We start from the raw sequence: 23,574 nt of genomic DNA, 5'->3' as shown, positions 1-23,574 counted from the left end.
ATATATATATGTATGTATATGTATACATATATATAGAATGTCCCATAATTTTTTGTCAAGCGCTTTTGTGTAGATAGAGCGGACTAAACTGAGTCAAAAAATCCTCTACATTTTGCAATTTTCACAATGGTTAACTAAATGTTAATTACAAAAAATTGCCGAATATTGGCCTTCAATAATTTTTCGTACAAATACTTTACAGAAAAATTTTACAGAAAGACAACAAGAGATAACAATAGTTTAATTTCTTTTCATAGAGCTTTAAAAAATTTTTTCATATCAACTTTTTAGTAGCTCATATCAACTTTTTAGCTCCATTTTCTTATTGGCAATTAATTTTTTATCAACATGAGAAAATATTAAAAAATTTTGAAAAAATTCTCAGAACTTTATGAAAAAAAAATAAGCAATTTTTGTCTCTTAATGTTTTTCTATAAAGTTGACAGTATTTAAGTAAAACGCACGCACGCACGCACGCACGCACGCACGCACGCACGCACGCACGCACGCACGCACGCACGCACGCACGCACGCACGCACGCACGCACACACAAGGTGTTCCCTTCACTCGACATTCAAAATGTCTCTGTTGTTAATGGAAGGACAAATCCATTGCTTACATTACATTACATCCATTGATTACATTACTGTTTGCCTACACCTCATTCGTCTACAAATCGATTGTAATGTATTATTGCTTACAGCTCAATTGTCTACACACTTTTGCGCACTAATACAAAATTAAAAAACGAAGATACGTATGTACATATGTATTATTGCTTACAGATCGATATAATTTAAGTGCCTGTAGGCAATCAATTTGTAAGCAATAATATATGTAGGCAATCGATCTGTAGACAAATGGTGTTGTAAGCAATCAATTTGTAGACCAAAGAAGCTCTCTTTTGTTAAAAATATAAAAAAAAAAGACAAAAGTAAATAAAATTAAAAAGAAAAAATTGTATGTTTTGAAAGAAATAATATTATGATAAGCAAAGAATTTTTCTCAAGGTTATATTTTTTGAGATATTAAGATCATCATTATCATTTTTTGAAGTAGAAATTATATGATATTTTATGTAATATGATTTCTCTTATTCTGTAGATGAAAGTATTAAGGCATAGTTATCAAAAATCAATAATTCAGATATTTTTCATATTTTAACACACGCACATTTTGACATAGAATATAAAATACTTCGTAAATTATTCATTTTTTAATATTTTATAATTATATCTTAATACCTTTGCACAGAATAATGAGATACCTAAAAAAAATCTCTTAAAAAAAGAAAAAATATATGTTAAGTGCATAAAAAATGTCGAATATTACATTCCTTTTAAAAAAAGCATACGAAATAAATATAATTAAACAATTATTTCCTAATGTTACTCATAAGATAGATTGAAAGTGATTAAAATGATCAACTGGATTATATTGAAGAAAAAATTTGGCGTGCTCGAGTCGCATTAAAACACAATATTCTAGGACCAATATGTTTTCATAATACGGTTAATAAAGTTATTTGCAATATAAATTAATAAAAAATTATTACATATAATAGTCTGCAGATACACAATATATGAAAACTAATTAAATAAAGAAGAGACGGTACTCTTGTAAATTCATTATCTATAATATTTCTACATTTAAATATATTATTAATATTATTACATATTATTTCTCCGTAATTTATGTCACATCTGTTATTTGTATATTTTCATGTTCCACAATGTCATTACACATATATATGTATACAAATATCTATTTTAATTTATAATGTAATAATTTATAATGTAATACTATGTTGAAATAATATATTCACAGAAGTGCAATTAATGTGATCCGGACACGCTAAGTTTTTTCTTCACTATAAGTTGACCATTTTAGTCACTCAATCTATCGTATGTATCTTGCGTTATGAAATGCGTGGCTAATTGCATTTATTTCTTATTTTTTATTAAAAGAAATGTAATATTCGATATCTTTTTTATGCACTTGCAGTTTTTTCTTTTTGAAAAAGCTTTTTTTTATGAATTCCACTGCTTTTTTTAAAAGTTTGAAAATTATAGAAGTTGATAATACTATAGAATTCAAATCTTCTAAAAATAAAGAGATAATAATAGTAATAATAATAATAATAATAATAATAATAATAATAATAATAATAATAATAATATGTGATATTTTAGGATAATAATATATAAAAATGAAAAATAAAGATTAATTGCCTCCCTCGCTTCCTCATAGCGTCGTCATCGTCGCCCTATGGCCCGATATCATCATCGTCATCACTCGGCATCATCCTCGTCCGGCATCGTTTAAAATTATTAGATTTATAAAGTACTGCAAACTTCTATCCTGACGCAAGACGCGGCCATTTCAAATTTACGTACTGCTATAAATGTACATTTCAAATTTATGTACTTCTGTGAATGTTTATTTGAGAAAATAAAGTCGTAAAATATGTAAATAATTTTTGTTTATAATTAATTTATTTATAAATAATATGTACGGAATGTAAGAAATATATACGAACACTTAATTGATGTATTCTTTAATCTATGGGGTACAACTTTGCTTCCGCCGTTTTTTTTCCGAAATTCGCTTTATTGTAAAAAACTGGTTATACATTTATGATTCAAAGTATTGTCCATCGCTGGCCACTACTTTCTCCCATCTTTCGGATAGCGTATGAATCCCGCGTCGAAAAAACTGGTCATCTTTTGAGACTATCCACGAATCGATCTAATTTTTTACTTCTTCATAAGACCGGAAGTGCTGGTCAGCCAGGCCGTGTGCCATTGATCGAAATAAGTGATAGTCAGAGGGAGCAACGTCTGAAGAATACAGCGGGTGGGGTAGGACTTCCCATTTCAACATTTCCAAGTATGTCTTGACCACTTTTGCAACATGGGGTCAAGTATTGTCATGCTGCAAAATCACTTTATCGTATCTCTCGTTGTATTGCGGCCGTTTGTCTTTCAATGCTCGGCTCAAACGCATCAATTGCGTTCGATCGCCTGTGATTGTTTCAGCTGGTTTTAACAGTTCATAATATACTACACCATAATATACTACACCGAACTGGTCCCACCAAATACAGAGCATGATCTTGGACGTCAAAATCACCGTTCTTGAAGCGTTGAAACCACTCACGACACGTTCTTTCACTAATAGCGGTTTCACCATAAGTATTTGAGAGCATTCGATGAGCCTCAGCCGCAGATTTTTTCATATTGAAGCAAAAAATTAAAACCTCCCGCAAATGACGAGAATTTGGCTCGTAAACTGACATTTTCAATCGAGAATAACTTTATGATGCAAACACAAATCGACTAATGTTTCTATGGGGTTATGTTGACAGATGCCCAAGTTTATTGTATGACGTCTATGATCTATTTATTTCGACCACCACTTACCGCCATCTATAGGAAAACGGCGGAAGCGAAGTTGTACACCTAATAATATGGGCTTATTTGTCATTAAGATTTTAATACATGAAAGTATATAAAGATACATGTAAATACAGTCAGTATTCAAAGATGAATAAAGATATAATAACTTCAAAAGTGAATTTTGAATTGAATCTTGAATGTCCTAAACATTCTTGAAAAATTACTCGATCGGAGCGGACGTTTTTCGCACCTATCCTATAAATGCAAAATATTCCTAGAATATTCCTAGAATATTCCTAGAATATTATATGGATATTATTTAAAATAAATTAAAATAAGTTATAATATTTCGATAATATCATATAATATTTTTTAATGCTACGAGAATATTCTATAAAAGTTATATGTCCACTTATATAATCTTGATTATATAACCTATATTATATCCTTAATATCTTTGAAATATTATTAAAATATTTATAAATATTAATTATTTTTAATTTAGTGCAATTTAAATTCAGTATCCAGTAATAAAAAGTTTTTGTTAGTCTATGCTGGCATCTTGTATTAAAAAACGTTTCGCCGTGATTTTTAAGTACATATTCAATTTTATAACTGCACGCCAAAATCATTTTTAGTCTTTAAACATATACTTATATTGAATAGTTGTAGTAATTTTACAAATTAAAATAAATGTTATACTTTTTAATGTTTATATAATATTACAATATCATTAAATAATGTTATTTTTAATAATCATATAATATTATCAGGAGTGGATATTTAACTATTTATTTATATTTCAAGAATATTATTTAATATTATACAATATGATTTTAGTAAAATATTCTTGCAATGTTACATTTAATATTCTAAAAATGTGCCTAAAATATTATTTAATATTAAATGATATTATGCGCCTATAGAGTAGCAACACCTAAGTGTACATGAAATCACATAAAATGTTGTAAATCGTGAACATATGTAGTACAGTTCCGTTATATTGACATAAAACTGAAAAAGCTTTGCGATACTTTATAAATCTAATGACTTTAGCGTCGTTGCTTTCATCCGTCGTCGTCGTCATCTCTCTCTTTCTCTCCCCCCCCCTCTCTTCTTCTCTCTCTCTCTCTCTCTCTCTTTCTCTCTGTTTGTCTCATATATATCGATATATATGTATGTATGCATTAATGTTCACTTATATTGTTCTCTTTAATTTTAATGTAATATTACTTAAATGAAGCCAGTTTAATGGACAAGATGCTTTACATGTATGTCACACGATACGACTGAAAAAAATCTGAAAATCGTAAAACTTCAAATAAAATTAGTGGTAACGTCACGAATTGGCAATAGCATGAACATATACGTTCACACGTCAAACAGCCCGTTTTATATTTTTATGCATTGGATTTTTATGCATTTTTATGCTGCCGTCGCTTAATTTATGTAAAAAAAACACATAATTTTATTTTTTAAAAAAATAAGGAATTCGCAATATGCATCTGTATATTTTTTTTAAAAAAAAAACTATGTGTTTTCTTAATACCAATTATAGACGTATAAGATAAACCTCAACATTAGCTATATATACCTGGGTTGGGGCGCAGAATGCGAGAAGCAAAATGTGGGAGCAAATTCTTTTTCTCTGTGCACGTATCTTGACCGTAAACTTATTTTGGTAACACTCAAAATAATCAATGTTGTTAGACAGGTTTTTGACGGGATGGGGTTTTTAGCAGTGAGGCAACAAACACAATGGTGTAGCCAATGTAGGAAAAATGAACTTAAGGTATTGAAAAAGAGCAATTAAGAAACATAAGATTAAGGAATTCCAATTTTTATGGTTAGATAAGAATATTTTTAAGAGATGATTAGCTCCTTACCATCAAGAAAATAAAGCATTATCTATACTGCATACAAAAAGTTCATCAGATATGCTAAATTAGATTTGATTCAGAGTAAATATATTAAAAAAATAAAAAATCAATTGATACGATTAATAACAATAATAAATTAATAAAATTTGTCATAAAGATAAGCTCAAACGAGTCGAAATTAAAATAGCAACTTTTTATGTTGAATACAATACTGCTTTTTACATCGCAGATCACTTAATTCTACTGAAGGATATTTGTATAGATCCTGAAGTTGTACAAGATTTTACATTAGGCGACTTAAATGCACAAATGTATAGTTGTATATATAAAATATAAAAAATATAAAAAATATATTAATTTTTCAAAAAATTTTTAAAGCATGAACAACTAATATTATAAAACTCCTGTTTACTCGATCGTAACGGATACGTTACTGAAATTACATTCGGCGCGCATGCGCCAAAAATCCGTCCTGCCTAACATTACTCAAAAATTCTACCTTCCTCATCAATTTTGATAAAATTAGACTCATTTAATGCGTTGTTGTCGAAATGAATGAATCTAGCAAAAAAAATATTGCTCTGTCCCAAGATATTACTCGTTGAAGTTAACGACTATTCAGGTTAGAAAATCTGTCACATCGATGGCATAGAGAACGCGTAAGTGAGGCTAGAATAAATATTTTTTGCTTTAATTTCATTAAAATCGGTGAGAAAAATAGAATTTTTGAGAATTACCCTTATTTTAATATCTTATTTTATTCTTTCAGTAATATAAATGTCAACTGATGTGCGCGCAGAAAAGAAGCCCTAATATTTTGCTTCTCGCACTATTTCTGCCAAATCCAGCACTTAGAAAAGTATATAGATGTTGGATCTATCTTATAGAGAAGCTATCTTATACCTTTTCTCTTGAAATATACTGAGTGTAACCTCGCTCTATACCAGTTGCGTATAAGTGCTGCACTACAAAAGTGTACCATGATGTACACTACTTCATGCTATCATGTTTAATTCTGCTGCCGGTTGACTTTCATTTTCAAATTTTTAATGTCACTGGCTCTACACCATCTCTTTGAGATCGCAAACCCCATTTCGTGCATTTGCACTATAGCCGTGGAAACATGTTACACTGAATGAGTGCGTCTATCACCAGCCAAAGAAACACGCTACACTATCTGCGTGATGTTCTGATGGGCGATAGTGTAGCCAAGAGAAAACGCTTATGATATCAATTAATTAATTTCAATGTTCTGTGTAAAAAAGTATTAAGGTATAGTTATCAAAGAACGTTTGGTTATAAGATATTGTATATTTCATATCAAAATGTGCAAAACAAAATACATATTAAATATCTTATAAATTATATCGATTATTTGACTAACTCTCTCAATATTTTCATATGCAAAATAATTAAAGGAATCATATTATAATACAAAAATCATGTAATTTCATTTTAAAAAATGGCAATGACTTTGATATCTCAAAAAATGACTTTAAACAAAATTTTGTTCACCATCCCTTATGAAAAAGAATGATTGATCAGATATTGTAATAGAAATACAAAATCACACAAAAGTATTACAGTAACTACATGTAAATATTATAGATAGTTGTGTGATATTTCCACATTGTAATCGACGGATTACAAGAAAAGTAGTAAAGGTCATCTACAATGAACAGTAGCTGAGATTGTAAGGCTGTAAGACACATCAAAAATAAATTGATATAATAGGATATTTTCCGATATAATAGGACACAGAGTAAATCCATAAACATTAAGAGAGTAGAACGTAGCAAATGGATTTCATCCGTTCATACTTACGGATTTACTTTACGCCTTATTACAGGAAAATCAGCTTGCTCCCGATGTCTTACAGTCTTACTACTACTGTTTATTGTCATTGTAGACAGTTCTGTATGCGTGATCTACAATGGACAGTAACAGTAGTAATGGATTAAGGAGTAGGCGTAGAAATCAACCAATCATGGTCGATGAGGCGGATAAATTATGATTGATCGATTTTTATGTCTATTTCTTAATTCACTATTACTACTGCCCATTGTAGACTACACATTATAGGACAAACAGGCTATAAACTATTACAGGCAAAATACACAGACAGTAATGTTGTTTAACTATACAATACATTATTGTGAAAACTAAAAAAAAAAAAAATCATATTGTTTCCCCATGTAATCCCATTTCTAATGTCATTTAACACTTTTACCATGGTTATTCTTTCCAAGCTATAAATTTTCAGCTAGCGTTGCTTTCTGCGAATGGTCACCCATCCATCCTGCAACCACGCCCAACATTGCTTAATTTTCAAGATCGTATGGGAACTAACAGTTCATGATTATCTCTGAACATTTCTCGTTTATAAAAACATAATTATAATAGATGGTGTCAAATAGAAACATGTATAGTTAGAATACACTTTTTTCATAAAAATAAAGTTATAATTCTTCTATACTCATTTTTACGTATATCCAGCGACGTTAGAATTTAAGGTGATATTTCATTTGTGCGTTTTTAACGTACGACAAATTTTTCAAGCCTGATTGGTTATGAGATAAAAGATCCGAGGATCTCTCTGTTCTGTACACACATTTGTGGTACGAAAAAAACGCATAAATGAAATAGTACCCTAAAGGTTAATGTATTCATGAATGTGTAATCTTCCTGTTATAGTAATTTGTCCATTGCAGTTTTTGTATTATAATAATTACACGCGTGTAATACACTCTGTAACATTATTATCGGCGTTAATCTCTCTCTCTCTCTCTCTCTCTCTCTCTCTCTCTCTCTCTCCTCTCTCTCTCTCTTTCTCCTCTTTTATTACAAAAATTTAATTAATTACACACATGTGATTCGTTGTGTGTAGTAATTTCGCACGAAATAGTAATACAGATTACAATATCTGGCCAGTCTTTCTTTTCCGCAAGGAATATTTGACTTTTTAAAGCAAACAATTTCCCTTTTATATTTTGTCATATTATTAAGAATATCAGAGATATTTTAAATGTCAAGTTAGAGAAAGTATATATTCTCCCCCTTCCCCCCCCTCTCTCTGTGCGCGTGCGTGCGTATGTGTGTGTGTGTGTGTGTGTAACGTGCGCTGTGTAAGTTGTTTAATTTTAACTGACACTAATATATCTCAAGAATGAAATGTGGAATTGAAAAACGTTTTAGATAAAAATTATGTAATATTGAGGGGGCATAAGATGGCTAAATTATCTTGAAAGTTATTTAGAATCATGGTTTTAATAATATTTGTTAAGATAAAGGTCAATGGAGATTATTTCTCTTATTTTCATTTTTAATGTAAAAATAAAAATAAGATTAACAATCATATCTGATTGCATATTGAGATCATGACTCTAAACAACATTTGCCATCGGATGAATACTTTGAGTAATGCTAATACGGACGATACTATAACCAAACTTAAACTATTTTTAATTTTATAATTAGAGATTTTTTACGAAAAAATATTTTATGTTTTGAGAAGCTGACAAGATAAGCTATGAAAATATGTAATGAAAAATGAAGGGTCCTATTTTAAACATTCTTATTCTAATTGATAGTGCCACCCAAAGTTAAACTAATGGCTGCATTCAGCGGACTTAATAATTGAGTAAGCGCTTGCTGCTGTTGATGTATTCTTTTAGATCTAAAAGAATGCTGATCTAAAAGAATACATTAATAACAGCGAGCGCTTATTCAACAGTTGAGTCCACTAAATACAACCAATGATATCTTATGTCCCCCTCCACGGAGATTCTTCCTCTACCATAATACTTACTACAAAATTTTGGACAGTTCTCATAATTCTGTATGATACTTATCCATGTAAAATTTAAAATAAACAAAGAGCGTTTATATCTCGAAAATGAAGAATTTCCAAATTACGTTTATATGACTTTTTTCACATCTTTAGAGAAAGTAAAATACGATCACCAAAATTTATCCTCTTATTTCGAAAGCTTTCTCTCTCTCTCTCTCCTCCCTCCCTCCCTCCCCTCTCTCTCTTTGAATAGACAATTATTTTAAGATATCTAATTGAGACTCCTCAGTATCGCAGCGTATAAGAGATTGTGATGTTATAAGAGAGAAATGATACATTAAAATTTCTTGCATGCTATTTATGAATAAAGAGATTTGGATAAAACAAAATAACGAAATCGCTTGAAAATATTTGTAAAAATGAGTCTATCCTTATTTCCTTTTCAATCATTAACAAATAATCATAAAAGACACGTGAAATGAAAATATATTACCGTATGCATAGTAACGTTGGTAAATGCACTTTACAATTATTTACTGACCTTGGGGGGAGGTAAGGATAACTTCGACACATTTTTGTACGTGTTTTAGAGTAACATTATATTCTATTCTTACTCAAATTCTCTTTATTTACAAATGCAAGAAACATTAATGTATCATTTCTCGCTTATGATCCAATATTAGACCGCGGTAATTATTCAGAAGCCTAAAACTTTCGATGACCGATGAATTAGTAACCATGGTATGTATTATATAATATACAGGATGAGTAGAGTCCCTTTAGTAAGAATCAAGTCAAGAACGAAGGACATCTCTTGACTGGTCAGATTTAAACACCATTTGCGGATACTTTCGATGTAATAGTGAATCTATGAATTGGTGTGAGCAACTGTTTCATGGTGTAGAAGATGCGAAAGCGAAATCGGATATTAACCATAGTGAAATTGTACTGTTTCCGGCCGATACTAATGGCGTCCTTCCGCTCTTATATCTTAACTCTTACTAGAGGAACTCTAAGGGTGGGGCATTTTAATCGTTCCAGGCGGATATCTTAGAAACTAAGAGAAATACAGGAAAGTTTTATATAAAAATTATAGGTTTTCTTGGGAGAAAGAAGGTGAAAAATAACAGATTTTGTATATGAAGCAAGGTCTAATCAAGATCAAAATGAATTTTTGAAATGAATTTTTTAAATAGAAACTATTTTTTACTGCATATTCTTAGCTGGAAACAAGGCATTTTAAAAACACTACAAATTATTTTTTCGTTAAGCACTTTTCGAGTTATAAAACTTGATAGTTATTATACTGCTGATATTAGCATTATCCAAGATGTACCACATGGAGGTTACTTAATCGGATTTAATCTGTTATATGTGCGTATGTGCATACGTGTGTACGTGCATGTGTGGAGGGAAAGGAAGAGGAGTCAAATTTATACGTATCCTGTTCTTGTTTCTATTCATTGTCTGATTATGTTTGACAATCAATCAGCTCCAGGTCGACTGACCTGCATTTTCCTATATTTAGCATTACCCAAAATGAACCAGATGAAACAGGGATTTCAATCCTTTGGGATGCTTGATTTACATAAGTTCCTTTGCCTCTCAATAAAGTATCTCAATAGTTGATCGAAAAGTAACTTTTCCCCTTCCCCACACATGCACATACGCACATACAACAGATTAAATCCGACTGAGTAATCTCCATGTGATATACCTTGGGTAACGCTAATGTAGCAGTAATTGTCAAGTTTTATAACTCGAAAAGTGTTTAACGAAAAAATACTTTATTATAATAGTGTTTTGAAAACGTTTCGACTTCAACTACAAGAATATGCAATAAAAAATAGTGGTTCCTATTTAAAAAATTCATGTTGACTTTGACCTTGATAATGTTCTATATACAAACTCTGTTAATTTCACCTTCTTTGTTCCAAGAAAACCTAAAACTTATATAAAACTTTTTCCTGTATCTCTCTTAGTTTCTGAGATATTTGTCTGGGGCGATTAAAATGCCCCAACCTGTATAGTTTATTTTGTGTAAGTCCTCTTTTCATCTGGTGATTACTCCTATGTAGCATGAATGAAACACACATTGAACGTAGTGCACTTATTTTTACATCGCTTTCATCTGCTTATACTGTGTTATTTGTTAGAATTTTACACTATAACAAATGTAAAATTCAAAGAAACAGAATTGAGATAATTCAATTCAAAGAACTATCCTTATTCCGACAACTTTAAAAAATTGTAATATTTTCTACCTTGTGTGACCTTAGTTAAGAAACAAATATGTCTGTAACAATTGGCACGTTTTGCTTGTCAGTAAGGAATATCTGAGAATATAAAAAAGTTGTTTAACTGCTGATTGTTATTCAACTGCCTATAAATGTAATGTAAATAAATGCACTTATTAAATTTACTTAAGTAATATACTCCTTACAAACAAAGACCTTTGGCCAGAGTAATAAGTTTTTGGACAAGGCTTTTCAATATACATTCTAAGACTTTTTTCTAAAAAAAGAACAATTTTATCTTTATTTCATCATTATCTTTTTCTCTTCCTTCTCTTGCCTTTTTGTTTTCTTGTTAACATTTACACACATACAGAATACATCTGTATACACATTCAAACTATCTAATGCTGATCTCTGTTGCTGCATGAATAGTCTTGACACTTTAAAAAGTTCACTAGTTTATGTGTATATATACATTCATTTAAATATCTTACTTTACAGATTAACAACGAGCCATTTAAGATGTGAGGCCATTGAGTAATTGTAGTTCATCTCTTGTAGAACTTTTATTTAACTGTAGAATAGTTTTGTTGAGAATTTTGATTTGAAGACACCCACGTATTGAATACATCTCTGAAACACAATAAAACACAATAAAATTGAAAACAAGACTGTTTATGTTAAATACATTACTTTAAATACGAAGCGCTACTACGGTCTGAATGCTAAGATGTTGAACTATTATATATTCATTTAAATGAATATGTAATGGCGCTTCGTATTTAAAGTAAAATATAGTATATATAGTATAAATATAGAAAGAGAAATTATAGAACAGATGTACAAGAATCTAATCTCTGCGAATTAAAAATATATGGCAATGTACACTGTGAGTATACTATGATCAGAGACATGTAATAAAATGTAACAATCATCATTGTTTATTTAATAATATTACAATATTTATTTACACAAAATGTACAAATTAATTTAACAAAGGAAGTTTCACAACTGTCTGGAATCAATTTGATTCTCCATGAAATATGTTGTAAAACATAAAAATTTAAGAGACGTATTCTTTTTATACGTGCGCTAATTCACAATTGTTTAAAGAGTAATACACCCTTTAAAAAAAAAAACGATATTTTTCTTTTGAGATGAATGAATATCATCAGAAGTATAAAAGATAGAAAAAAAATGTTTAAACAAAAGTTGTACTGTTTTAAGAGTACTTTAAAGTTATAAAAAAAAATTTTTAATTTTTAATTTTTTTGTTTAACAAAATATCCCCATTACCAATAATTTTCTTAAATTTTCAATTTTTTTTTAAATTAAACATTTTATTGACAAATTAAATATTTTTTTTATGAATTCAACCATGTGTAATAAAGTTACATTACGATCATATCATTTTCGAGAATTAATTATTAACGCTTCCGTATTTTAGAACACATTTTCCAACAATTTAATGCACTTTTGATTAATTAATATAATATGTCGATAAAATTTATTAATTCACTCAATAATATTTTTGAGCAAATTAATGAATTTTAAAAAATGTATAACATTTTTAAGTGCTACAGTAGTTTTTCAATTCATTTTTCAAAGAGAGAGAGAGAGAGAGAGAGAGAGAGAGATTTAATTTTATATAATAATTTTATTATAAGAGAATGAATTTGGAATAAAATTGTCTTTAATTTTTCTTTATGGAAGAAATTAAATGTCAAAGAATTAATTACAGATTATGTATATAATATTTAAAAAATCGTACATTTTTGAAAATCTGAATACATATATACAGTCATAGAGCATATAGAAAACTATACAAATTTTACTTGAAACATTTTTTTATATATCTTATTGTTCCAACGACAATTACTTACGCATATGAGCATGGATAATATATATAAAGCGTTAATAATTAATTCTCGAAAATGATATGTTGTAATGTAATTTTATTAAACATGATTGAATTCATAAAAAAATAATTTTTAATCTAGTAAAAAAAAAAATGAAATTTAAGAAAATTATGGGTGGTGAAGATATTTTGTTAAACAAAAAAATTAAAAAAATTTTGTTTTCTTTGTAACTTTAAAGTACTCTTGAAACTCTACCATACAACTACTTATTTACTTATATACTTTTATTTAAAAAATTTTTTTCTGTTTTATACTTCCTACGATATTTGTCTCCAAAAAAATCGTTTTTCTTCAAAGGAGTATTTTAACATGAATTAGCGCACATATAAAAAATATGTGTCTCTTAAATTTTCGTGTTTTACAACATATTTTATGGAGAATCAAATCAGTTCCGGACAGTTGTGAAACTTGTAAAAGAAATTGTATATAATATCCTTGCCTGCAATGGCTGACCACACATTCATTGCTGCAGTATTCATCTTCCCATTCATTATTAGATATAGCAGGATTAGGACATCCTTGATGTATACACGGTGAAGGTCTTTGTCCTGTCATAGTCACTTGTGAAGGATTTACTGGCGACGAAGAACTAGATAAAGTTTCAGACTTCATCGGTAAATCCTCAGATTTTATAAACTCTGCTCTAGGTGGACTTGTATGTATTATTTGCTGCTGCTGTTGTTGCTGCACTTGCACTTGCTGTACTTGTTGTTGAGGCACCTATAAATAATGTTAAAAATGCTGTATAGCGTTTGCAAAAAATATATTGCATCGTTTGACTAATACGTTTTTATTTTATAATTAAGTAACGATTGATACAAAACATTTCAATAACTTAAAGAGGTATAATAATTAAAGAAAATATTTTGTTATATTTCTCTTTTTTTCTTTTTCCTTCTCTTTTTATGCAAAGAATAATGATTTCAGTTCATTTTGCTCCTTAAATTTTAAGTCAAATTTGTATACTAAACGATGGTATATAATGGAATATTAATCTTTGAAAAAAATTTAAATTGTATACAATGAAAGATTTTGGAGATACAAGGGACTCAAAAATTAAATTCCTAATATTTTCAATATTGTTCAAGCATTACAAGACATGAAAAGAAAATTTATTTTTCGTAGATATTTTTACTTACTTCTCAAGGTACTCTGGAGCTTTTTTGTCCACCCTAAAGTTTACTATTATAGACTTTAAAAGAATGTAGAAAAATTCAAGACTATTTATCAATATCTCTACTACATTGCCAAATAGTTTTAGTATATCATAATAGTTATTGAAATGTTAAAATCTTTATTTAATAAAAATTGAAATTTATGCCAAGAAATTTTGAAAGAATGCCAAGAAATTTTGAATAAAAAAAGATCCATTGTGTGCAGCAAATTAAAGATAAAAATTCACTCTTTCGAAAGCTGTAAACCACATTTGTGCGCAATTTTTAATTCGCGTCATAAAATTTTGCAAATTTCATAAAATTTTGAAATTTGATGTATTTTCATTTATGTTTGTAATTCCATAAAGTATGAGTAAGGCCATTTTCAAAATACCGATCTGAACAATAGAGATTTCAAGATTTAAAATGTTTTTTAAACATCTCGATAAGATAATTTTTGAAGAAGTTATTTTATCTTGAAATTTTTGTCTGCTATTTCTTAATAAAATTAAAGTTAATAAAATCATCGTTAAAAAGGACCAAATTCACATTTTACATATCTGCGAAGAACGATCGCAAAACAATATTCGAAAAAACATTTTAAAGCTTTAACAAATGCTCTTGATTGTAAGTGAAGTTTGGTATTTTCTCTTTAAAATAATTTTTAATTATTACGCTAATTTCTTTCACTGAGTAATTTGAAGTGAATTTTTTAGCCTTTTCTGTAAAAATTTTTAAAAATTTTGTCACCACGTTTTAAAAATTTTTAGAAAAAAAACTAAAAAATTCAAATCAGTAAAAAAAATTGTAACGTAAACTATTTTAAAGAGAAAATACCAAACTTATCTTACAACAAGGAAATTTGTTATGACTTTTTCGAATATCGCTTCGCGCTATTCTCCGCAGGCAAAGAAACTATCATTAGAGTTAAGTAAATAATATAAATAGTACCACTCGGATTTTACTTTTTAATTTGATAGAATTCAGGCGTCAGTTGTTGATATCAAATCTTTTATGGTATACATATCATTAGAGTTAAATAAATAATAAAAGTAATACTACAAATTTGAGTTTTATTTTTTACGTGGTACAATAAAAATAGTTCACTTGGGTTTTATATTGTATTAGGTTGGAGGAAAAGTTCTGTAGATTTTTTAATAGATGATACTAGTGTCATCAAATGTCAGAAAAATAGATATCATGTATCATTCAAATGCCAGTCTGTCGCACATTTTTTCACAAATCACATTACGTTTGACATTTGGCAGAAGTATTTGCTTTGGTCGGACACGTTTTGCGTGTACGGCATATAAATAAAATGGAAGAGTAAAAATTTTCGCTATATTTTGCTGTTTTTATTTCATAAAAGCCGTAAAACGGATGTTAAGCGCGAAGTACGCGCCATGTATGGTGTCTCAGTTTTAAGTGCGGTAAAAAATGATTTGTCCACTTCCGTTCCGGAGAATTTAACCTTCAAGATGCACATTCTGGACAGCCAAATGCTGTTGACGACGACTAATTCCTGGCTGCAGTGAAGAGTGATCGGCACTTAACGACTCGAGAGTTGTGGAGCGCTTCGGCATTCATCATACAACCGTTACGATCGATTAAAAAGCTTGGAATGATGAAAAAGATCGATGTATAGATACCACACGAACTGATTGGAAAGAACATCATAGACCAGATTTTGATGTGAATCTCTCTTGAAACAAAACTCTCTAGATTCATTTCTGAAACGGATCATCATGAAAAATGGATTGTCTACGACAACATCAAGCGACAGAGGTCATGGTGCGGTCTGGATGTGTCTTCAAAAATAGTGACGAAACTTGCATCCGCGGAATGAGATGCATTTGATGGGACTACAAAGTACTGTTCTTTGAGCTCTGCTCCCGCAGGGCCAAACGATAGATTCGAAGGGTGCTGCGTCCAGCTCGACAAATTGCGCTAGACAATGCAGGAAAAGCGGCCAGAATTGTCGAATAGAAAGGGTGTGGTCTTCCATTATAACAACGCCCAATCATTTCTTTCGAAAAAAATTGCAGAGCTTTGGCAAATAATGCAGCACCCACCATATTTGCCGGACCGTGCACCGTCCGATTACCACTTGTTTCGCTCGCTGCAAAACAATCTTGATGATCAATGGTTCGACTCAATGGAGGCCGTCTGAAATCACATCGTTAACTTTTTCGCCTACACTCAAGGATTTTACGAGAGCGGCGTCAAAGTTCTATCGAAGCGTTGGCAACAAGATCACAGTTCCGCGGATACAAATTAGTTTCGCCACTATTTTGAAAACTTTTATACTAAAAATCCGCAGAACTTTTCCTCTAACCTAAAATAACCTAAAATAATTTGCTATTAGGTGTACAACTTTGCTTCCGCTGTTTTTTTCCGAAATTCGAGGCTTTATTGTAAAAAACTGGTTATATATTTATGATTCAAAATATCGTCCATCGCTGGCCTACTTTCTCCCATCTTTCGGGTAGCGTACGAATCCCGCGTCGAAAAAACTGGTCATCTTTTGAGGCTATCCACGAATCGATCCAATTTTTTACTTCTTCATAAGACCGGAAGTGCTGATCAGCCAGGTCGTGTGCCATTGATCGAAACAAGTGATAGTCAGAGGGAGCAACGTCTGGAGAATACGGCGGGTGGAGTAGGACTTCCCATTCCAACGTTTCCAAGTATGTCTTGACCACTTTCAAACATGGGGTCGAGCATTGTCATGCTGCAAAATCACTTTATCGTGTCTCTCGTTGTATTGCGGCCGTTTGTCTTTCAATGCTCGGCTCAAACGCATCAATTGCGTTCGATACCGATCGCCTGTGATTTTGTTTCAGTTGGTTTTAACAGTTCATAATACACTACGCCGAGCTGGTCCCACCAAATACAGAGCATGACCTTGGACGTCAAAATCACTGTTTTTGAAGCGTTGAAATCACTCACGACACGTTCTTTCACTAATAGCGGCCTCACCATAAGTATTTGAGAGCATTTGATGAGCCTCATCCGCAGATTTCTTCATATTGAAGCAAAAAATTAAAACCTCCCGCAAATAACGAGAATTTGGCTTGTAAACTGACATTTTCAATCGAGAATAACTTTATGATGCGGACACAAATCGACTAATGTTTCTATGGGATTATGTTGACAGATGCCCAAGTTTATTGTATGACGTCTATGATCTATTTATTTCGACCACCACTTATCGCTAAAACCATGTATAGGAAAACGGTGGAAGCAAAGTTGTACACCTAATACAATATTTTTTTCTTCGAGAAGCACATATTCTTGTAAAGACAGTATCATTTGGATTTTATAATAGTATATTTTTCAAGAAGCATGTACTCTTAATAGCTTTATTTATCTTTTTTAACCTTCAATTATATCTCGTTTTAGTCTTGATTCATATGATTCATATGGTCCAAGCCATCCACAGCATTTTTAACTAGCTCTGTAATTAGCACAAATCTCAATAAAAAATATTTTTTTTAATGAAATGCCAGAATGTATAGAATCAAAATATAAAAAGGTTTTGATAATAATTGAAAAAGTTATGTTAATAAATACTAAAGAACAATTTGTGAAGAGTGCAATAATCAATTTTTTTTTTAAATCATATCTATATAATAAAAAAAGATACAGAAGAGTGCAATAATGAGTTTTTTTTATACAGATAAAAATAAATAATAGAAAGACTGGAAAGAATACAGACAATAGAAGTCAAACGCAGAAGATGTTGCGCAAATATGAAGTGTGAAACTTCTTTATTTACTACCAAACGCGCTTACATGTTTCGATTCATTTTTGAATTCTTCTCAAAGACAAACTAACATAAATAAATTGTAAATAAAATTATCCTGTCATGATGAGCTCCCCTACCTCGAGAATTAAATGCCAGAATTAATTGAGGTGGGATGAGAGTTGGTTCGCATGGAAGTCGTGCATTCCTAAGCAGGGGAGAAGGTGGAGTGGAAATCGCTTCGCGTGGAAGTCGTGCGTCCCTAAAGGGGCGGAGGTGGGATGGGAGTCAGTTCGTGTGGAAAATTGTATTTCCTTAATATTTCCTTAATCGATCCGAATTTTAATCGATAAATATTGTCAAAGAAATATTATCAAAAGAACTTTTTTTTCATTTCCCGAAATTGAAATATAGTTTTTATTTCTTACATAAAAAACAACTTATATGTAAAATTTCAGATCAATCGCGAGTGGAGATCATTCGGATCACCCATAAAGGAGGAGGACTCCATAAGGGCCGATTTCGGCACCCTCCAAATCCAATTTCACGAAAATCTATATTTTGAGGTTCATTACATTCAATTCGAGTGATTCGAGCTTAAATGGAACGATGGAGTTATCATATTTATTCGGAAATCAATATTTTAAATTTTAAATGTATTTTTATATTTTATTCCTCTTTCGATTCATCCGTTTCGGACCAAAGAGCTGCATCCATTTCATATTCTGGATAAGCATCATGTGGAATTGAGATATATTTTCCATATATTTGAACAACGGACATTAGAATAATAATAAGTAGAGCCTGGATGTTTGTGCACGATCATGGAACGCGCGCAAATGAGTCGAGTGTTCGAGTACTTGTTGAAATGAGATAGCAATCGGCTAGTGTATGCCTTACTCAATAAAAACAAAGCGCGTAGCGTTTGTGTCGTGATCATGCTTCAATGTCCACGGGCCATAATAATAAGATAAAAATAAATACACTGCTCGAAAAATCCACAAAAGAGAAGAGATTCGATAATTCGAGATTTGAGAACTGTAATCTCAAAATGACATTATGGCATGATAAATAAATGGACAATTATATGATTTTTTAAAAAGAAATGTATATTGCAAAATACCAGTGTTTTCGTAGTTTCAAGCGCGCGCGCACACACACTCGCACACACACACACACACACACACTCATTTGCTAATAGTTTATACATAAAGGGTAAATATTGATTTTTTTCTGGGAAATTTATTGGCATGTATAGTTTAACTTAAAAGCGTTGGCATTAGATGCATAAAGAATTGAGAAAACTCTGCCATTCCAGAATAATTCAAATTATTTTCCAATACGATAATAATATTAATTTCCGAATAAATATGGCAACTCAATCACTCATTTAAGCTGAAATCATTCGAATTGAATGTAATTTGACCTCAAAATATAGATTTTCGTCAATTTGGACAAAATTTGAAGGGGGCCAAAATTGGCCCTTATGGATCAATTTTGATCCTTTTCCTCCTCCTCCTGTTACCCATTTTTGATCTTTCGTGTGGGATTGCTAATCTCTCATCGGGCGTCTTCCCTGGTGGCGCATTTAGAGAATGCTTATCGGTTTGCCGGTGGGAGCTGAGGAAATAAAATACCTGAGGTGGATCAAAACTAGCAACAGATAAAATTAATGCGGAGTGTATTACCCCAGATGGTAGCCCAGACGATAGCCCGGAAAATTCACCTTGGTCTAATACTGAATGTTATAAAAAATAAAGAGATAAAATTGATAGCAACCATTGAGAAAGTCTACCATCGGGAGCAATCATGTTCCCAATCATTCAATGGAAACATATTAAGCATAAAAGATACTGGAATAGAGAAAGATCATTCAAAAAAAGAGGTTGAGAAATACTCCCTCTATTGGTATTAAATAATTAAAAATAGATGAATATTGGTTAGCTGCACCCATACTAATAATAAACCGATTAAAAAAAAATGATAATGAATCTGAAAACTTGGCAAACCTCCACCTACATTTGTAGATAGAATCTGCAATATACAGTCCCTCACACAATTGCTAAATGATACAGTAGATAAAGATTATGAAATTAAAAATGTTACAGAATGAATAAGTCAAAATACACAATCAAAAGCTACGTAGGCATATACAGCAATACTTAAAAAACTACAATTAAAGGATACAGAATTCGATATCTACAAAGTAAAACAAGAGAGAAGCTATAAAATAGTTCTAAAAAATATACATCACTCTATAAATCTAGAAGATTTAAAACTAGTTATTGAAGAATTGGACTATACAGTAACGAATATATGGAACATTTAATAAACAATAACCAAAAAACTCCTAACTAATCTTTATTAAATTTAAACCCAACTTAAATAACAAATAATTTGTAAAGTTAAATATCTCTTTCAATTGTATCATATTTAAACATCATAATATAAGAAAGAAATTCTCCAATGCGCAAATTATCAGCGATATGGATATACATATTGTTATCGTATAGCAAGATGCATAAATAAAGTTAATGCATTTCACGTGATGGAAACCCATTCGGCAAATTATAGGGTGTAATGTTTATAAAGAGTTACAAAATGCCAAATATCCAAAACGAAGAAAATATAGAAGAAAATACAAAATTATGTAATGGGTACAACAGTTCAAAACACACAAAATAATATCAAAAAAATAATATAAAACAGTAGTAAATAAAAAATCTAAAATAATCTAAGTACATGCGGCTAAACAATGTACACAGAAAATGATGTCACTCTTAGCCAACTTCATTAAAAACAAAATATAAATCAAACAAATAACACAAAGGACAGTAATGCTTAAAGCTGCTAGTAACGCTTAAAGAGATAGTGAACCAATTAAATTCTATGACAAACTTATTAACAAGTTATGTTGACAAAATGGCACATTCGACGCCTTCAAAAACAGGTCTCTGGAATATCAATGACCTCTCACAACACCTTCATGAATTAAAGGTGTTCAATTTAATGACACATAGGCCAAATAATATTGACTGCAATTTATTGTCCATTGAAGTATGCGTTAACAGAAAATTTTGTAAATATAAATTAATAGTAGGCGATTAAGAGCAAAATTAGATGTAGTTATTAGAGCGTTATAGTTAACAAATATTTCATAGAAGTCTTATATATAATTAGACAAAAATCGGACATTTCGGCTCCGTTCGAGCCATTCTCAGCGATGTCCAAATATTAAAAATTGTTTGCAATGATTAGGTCCAAGAGAGCAGCCGAGAGAGCCTCTTCAACATTTGAGAAGCATCATTGTTAATTAGTTGTTTAGCTAAGTGAGCACTAAAGACTCCAAAAAAGTGGATGTGACTTTGAAATCTTCGAAGAGCCTCCACACATAGAAAAAATTATTGTATTTCTCTTGATGTTATACAACTTCAATAAATATATTATTTCATATCTCTAAAAATAATAGAGATATTCAAGGTGAACAGAGTATACAGGGTAGGGTAATAACTTTGTCCACCTTGAATATCTCCACTATTTTTAGAGATATGAAAATAAGTGTAAATTAATAATAAAATGTGTGTATGTGTGTGTGTGTGTGTGTGTGTGTGTGTGTGTGTGTGTATGTGTGTGTGTGTGTGTGTGTGAGACTCAATACGAATAAAATCAACAATAAATAAGAAAATAAATTAGAAGGGCTACGAGTCAGATAAATCGTTTTATATTTAACAAGTAAAAAATAATCATTGCAAACATAAACATTATAAACATTACAAATAAACCAGATGTTCTGATGCCGCTAATCGGGTCATTATCAATGTTCATGAAAAGTCCTTATATAAATTAATCATCTGGTAAAAAAACTTATAAAAACATAATTGGATGCTAAAATTATGAAATGTGAATGAATGAAATTATGAATATGTATAAATAATTTACTGTCTTATATCTATGCTAGTTCCATTAGTTAGAGTATACATCCGTGATGATGTCAATTGCTGAATAAAATGTTTAAGTTAGTAGTTGTTTTGTGTACAACAATATTTGTAATAATAATAAGCCATCGTTTTGTTAATACTCTAAATTGTGAAATATAATTATTTGTAAATTGAAAGACGATAAGTTTAAAATAATGTGCCATTAAGTTAAATTATAATTTAATCGTTATTAAGATGTGTGTGTGTGTGTGTGTGTGTGTGTGTGTGTGTGTGTGTGTGTGTGTGTGTGTGTGTGTGTGTGCGTGCGTGCGTGTGTATGTGTGTGTGAATGATACCATGTAGATTAATAATCGTTAAATTAAATATTGTATATTAATATTATATGTTAAATTATAATTTAGTCATTACTAGAGCAGGATAGAGTTCCAAAAAGGATTTTCTTGTCGATTGACATACTACTGTATTTTGATGCCCTGATTACGAATATGATAATGAAAATTGCCGATAAGGTCATTTTTAAAATCAAATATTTGTCAAAAAACAATTTTTTTCACATTTTTCGTGCATTTCGCGTGAAAAGTCGTGCGCTTCTAAGCAGGGAGGATGGAATGGGAGTCGCTTTATGTGGAAATCCTGCGCCCCTAAACAGGGGGGGAAGTGGGGTAGAAGTCACTTTCATGTGAAGCGACTTCTTTCTCCCTTCCTTAGGGAGGTGAGAGTTACTTCGTATGAAAAGCCGTAAAGAAATTGTACGTCTTATCCAACTTTTAGCACGTACTGACAAGCATGCTGAATAATGACGCTTAGCCAGATTGCGCGGCAAATGACCATCAAAATGATCTTGTCGGTAATTTTTCATGATCATATTTGTAATCAGCACAAAATACAGCACCAAAATACAATAGTATATCAATCTACAATAAAATCGAAGGGTTCATCCTTTCAGAACTCCATCCTTAGAACGTATATGTCAATACAAATACCTAAAGTGACATATAAATTTAAAATTTTGTCCAATGTGAGTCAAACGATAAAATGCAATACAATTTTGTCGATAGAAATAAAAGTAAGCAATAATGCGATAGAATTCGTTCTTTGTTAATCTGTGTTTCGAGACATTATAAATTAAAATAATTCAGAAAAACAGATAGAACAAATTTTTTTGAAGAAGTAGGAATCGAAATTAGATAGGAGAATGGAAATAGGAATAAGAGGAAGAGGTAAAGAAGGAAAGGGAACTGTATAATTTGGAGATATGTTTCGGGCAAAGATTCCTTATTAATTTGCTTATTTCTGTCTTTTTATGTGAACCATCTCTGATATTAGTTTCTAGTTGTAAGAGGGTAAGAGGGTTAAAAATTTTTACATTCCACTTCATCATTCCATTTAAAATTATGGATTCGTACGATGATCAGTAATGACAGATGGAGAACCTGTTTTTTTCCATTCGATTACGAAATTGTACTGTGTTTTATCATTTGACTCTCATTGGACAAAATTTGTTGTACAAAG

General features: G+C 30.7%; 1 protein-coding gene across 2 annotated transcripts in view; it reads right to left on the bottom strand.

The window, feature by feature from the left end:
* The window catches only part of LOC108690199 (TOX high mobility group box family member 4-like), a 265,219-nt gene that overhangs the window by 9,503 nt on the left and 232,142 nt on the right, over window positions 1-23,574 (bottom strand). Inside the window, exons 10-11 of one of the 2 annotated variants that reach the window (XR_001931869.1) lie at window positions 13,665-13,945; window positions 11,801-11,939 (exon numbers count right to left, since the gene is read on the bottom strand). Coding sequence is in view for 1 of the 2 variants with exons in the window: in XM_018197379.1 (XP_018052868.1) it covers window positions 11,873-11,939; window positions 13,665-13,945 (348 nt within the window). In the remaining variant the exon portion in view is untranslated. Of the gene's footprint in view, window positions 1-11,632; window positions 11,940-13,664; window positions 13,946-23,574 lie in introns of those variants that run through there. The other variant, XM_018197379.1, reaches the window with a different exon arrangement.

The sequence above is a fragment of the Atta colombica genome, unplaced genomic scaffold (genome assembly GCF_001594045.1).
Source record: "Atta colombica isolate Treedump-2 unplaced genomic scaffold, Acol1.0 scaffold3, whole genome shotgun sequence".
In the NCBI taxonomy this organism is placed as follows: domain Eukaryota; kingdom Metazoa; phylum Arthropoda; class Insecta; order Hymenoptera; family Formicidae; genus Atta; species Atta colombica.
The sequence above is the reverse complement of the archived record's forward strand: the minus strand, read 5'-3'. Positions and strand labels throughout refer to the sequence as shown.